The sequence below is a fragment of the Glycine soja genome, chromosome 18, assembly GCF_004193775.1.
Source record: "Glycine soja cultivar W05 chromosome 18, ASM419377v2, whole genome shotgun sequence".
NCBI lineage: Eukaryota > Viridiplantae > Streptophyta > Magnoliopsida > Fabales > Fabaceae > Glycine > Glycine soja.
Window position 1 is genome coordinate 6,277,868 of NC_041019.1, and position 2,629 is coordinate 6,280,496.

The following is a 2,629-nucleotide window of genomic DNA, read 5'->3' on the forward strand; positions in this document are numbered from 1 at the left end:
GTAATTGTGAAGGACACTAATTAAACGTGATCTTGAACTAACATATATTTTCGTTGTAAGTCGAATTGGCGCCAAGCTCCCTATAAAGTAACGCGCGAAACCAGTCAAACTGAAAAAGAAAGAAGCTTGAATAGAATACCTCACTGATCACATTGCAACACAAATAATCAGAAAAGCTAGCACATTGTTCAACAACACATGGAAGGCTACGATACAATGCAAAATGGGTTCCTTCATTATGATTACTTGAAGGCCATCGAAGATGACTTGATGAAGGACAACCAAGACGACCTGCAGTTGAATGACATTGTTGTCAGAGCGTTACTTTCAAGATCAGTTCTTGAACCTCGACTCCAATGGCGAAGAACAATCTCCCAGTATTGCTGCCACCCATCAAGATCAGTTCTTGACAGACTCCGCAATTCAATATGATTACTTGAAGGCTATCGAAGATGACCAAGATGACCAGCAAGAGGTGCAGTTGGATGACGATAATTTTGTCGAGTACTGCTGCTTTCAAGATCAGTTCTTGAACCTGGATCTCAAAGGCGAAGAACAGTCTCCTAATATCATGAAAGGCTCCTCCGCAATGTACGAGCAAAATGGGTTTGCTTTCCCGAAGAATATTGAAGATGAGTTGATGAAGGACGACCAAGAACAAGACCTGCAAGTTCAATGGCAATGTCGTCGAACATTACTTTCAAGGTAAGTTCTTGAAGGATCTTGTGAAGCCGTCCTTGAAGGAGATATTGTTCAACTTCAACAACATTGAGCCTGGAAAGGAATCGCACCTCACCCATACTGAGCCCAACAGTAGCATTAAGTTATTGCATGAATGTTGGTCTGAACAAGAACACAGGTGCAAATTTTTTTGAAATATTATTTAAATAAATATTATGCATTGACTCATATTTTATGATTAAGTACATGTTTTTAGGGTTTGGGTCACCTTTTGTTGGATTACAAGTGTGTTAGGGGTGTGAGAAAAAGCCTCGCCGTACAGTAGAGGCTTAACATTCTAAATTGCATCTTTGGTATATTCTCTATAAACTTGGTTTAATTCTATTTGCCAAATAAAATAACAGAAAAATGGACCCTTGAGAATGTAGACACATTTGTTCGAAACTTGTTAAATCTTACCTTATCAACAATAAATTCTTTTAATATTTCTTTCCTTGTTTCATGTTGTTTTATTAAAAATATTTTTTCTCTCCAATATTTTAGTGTTGTTTTAAAGCTTTAAAAATTCACATTACATTTCCTTTTATGTGACAGGTTATTTCTCCTTGGTGTTGAAAAATATCATAAAGGAAGTTGGAAAGACATTTCAAGAGATTTTGTTCCATCAAGAAATCCTACGTACTCAGAATGCTAGTGATGCCCAAAAGTATTTGGAACGAATCAAAATACCAAAGGAAGAGAGGCATAGACGACGACAAACCTTTACAAGACATTGTTTCTCCCGACATTGTCTCCCAAGCAATATGGGTGGATATGATGAGTATTCTGTTATTGATCCTTACTACACTGAGCAGCAGCCGAATTGGTTTCCTACGATGCAATTCAACCTCAACAACTCTATGGGGGCTGATCAAATGGGTAGATGACATGGATATGTTAATGATAGCTTTTGAACGTGAAACTTGCTAGGACCTTCATAGCTTTTATTCAACTGCTAAACTATGGTTAAGTTCTTTATTATTTGTTGTTTTGTTCGTTTAGTTTAGTGTTGTGATGACTGTTTAAGTTACACATATGGTGGGAGTTCCCCACCTCTTTTAATCTCTCAGCAGCTCCTTAATTAGGTACAGACACGAGCTTCCCGCATATAGGTTCGCATAGTTTTGCAATATTGGGTTTGATTTGGTCCCCCAAGTGTTTTGTGTTTTGTCTATTCTTCTTGCCATCAATATATTTTGGTGTGCAGTTTTGGCCTTTGTAGGAAGTGGTATCAAGTAGTTGGGATTGTTAAAAATAATCTTAAAGAAAAAAGATCTTAAAAGTGATTAAAACTAACCGTATTTTTGGATAGAGTTAGTTATTAATAAAATTGATAAATATTTTATAATAAATAATAAGATGGTTAAAAAAAATTAACAAACCTAAACTTAAATTGTTTAGGTCAAACCAAAACTCAAATCAAGTTTAAATTTAAATTGTTCATGTGAAACCAAATTTAAAAAATGAAATCAAATGCTAATTTAGTTATAATACATTTTAAGTTCAAACCAAAGTTTTTTATTCTTACACCACAAATCTCAACTAAGGAATTTGGCTTATCAAATTTAGTACAAAAGTTTCTCTTAATTACATTTTATTTTCATTTATGACTTTTTAAACCTCAATTCTTTCCTTTCAGAAAAATTGAATTTAAAATTTTGTTGGAAGGAATCAATCCCAATTCTTTTTAGAGCAATATAATGTTGTTCTGTCAGACTCTTTTAATACTCCTAATTAATCGAAAACTGTTACAATTATTTTGATAGAAACAAAATGTAAGAGAGTAAAATTAATTTAAGACTTAAAATTTTAAATAACAAAATGTACTAGGGTAAGGTTCGCAACCATGTTATTTAATAAAGTGTTTGACAGAATGAAATTAAATAAAATGAAAATAAATAAAAATAAA

At 33.5% G+C, this 2,629-nt stretch overlaps 1 protein-coding gene across 1 annotated transcript; it reads left to right on the top strand.

The window, feature by feature from the left end:
* The first annotated feature begins 301 nt into the window (after positions 1–301).
* LOC114396311 lies at positions 302–1,375 on the top strand. The gene is made up of 2 exons (XM_028358217.1): positions 302–705; positions 1,276–1,375. Exons 1-2 carry the CDS (start codon positions 302–304, stop codon positions 1,373–1,375), a joined length of 504 nt encoding a protein of 167 aa, XP_028214018.1.
* Positions 1,376–2,629: the final 1,254 nt, after the last annotated feature.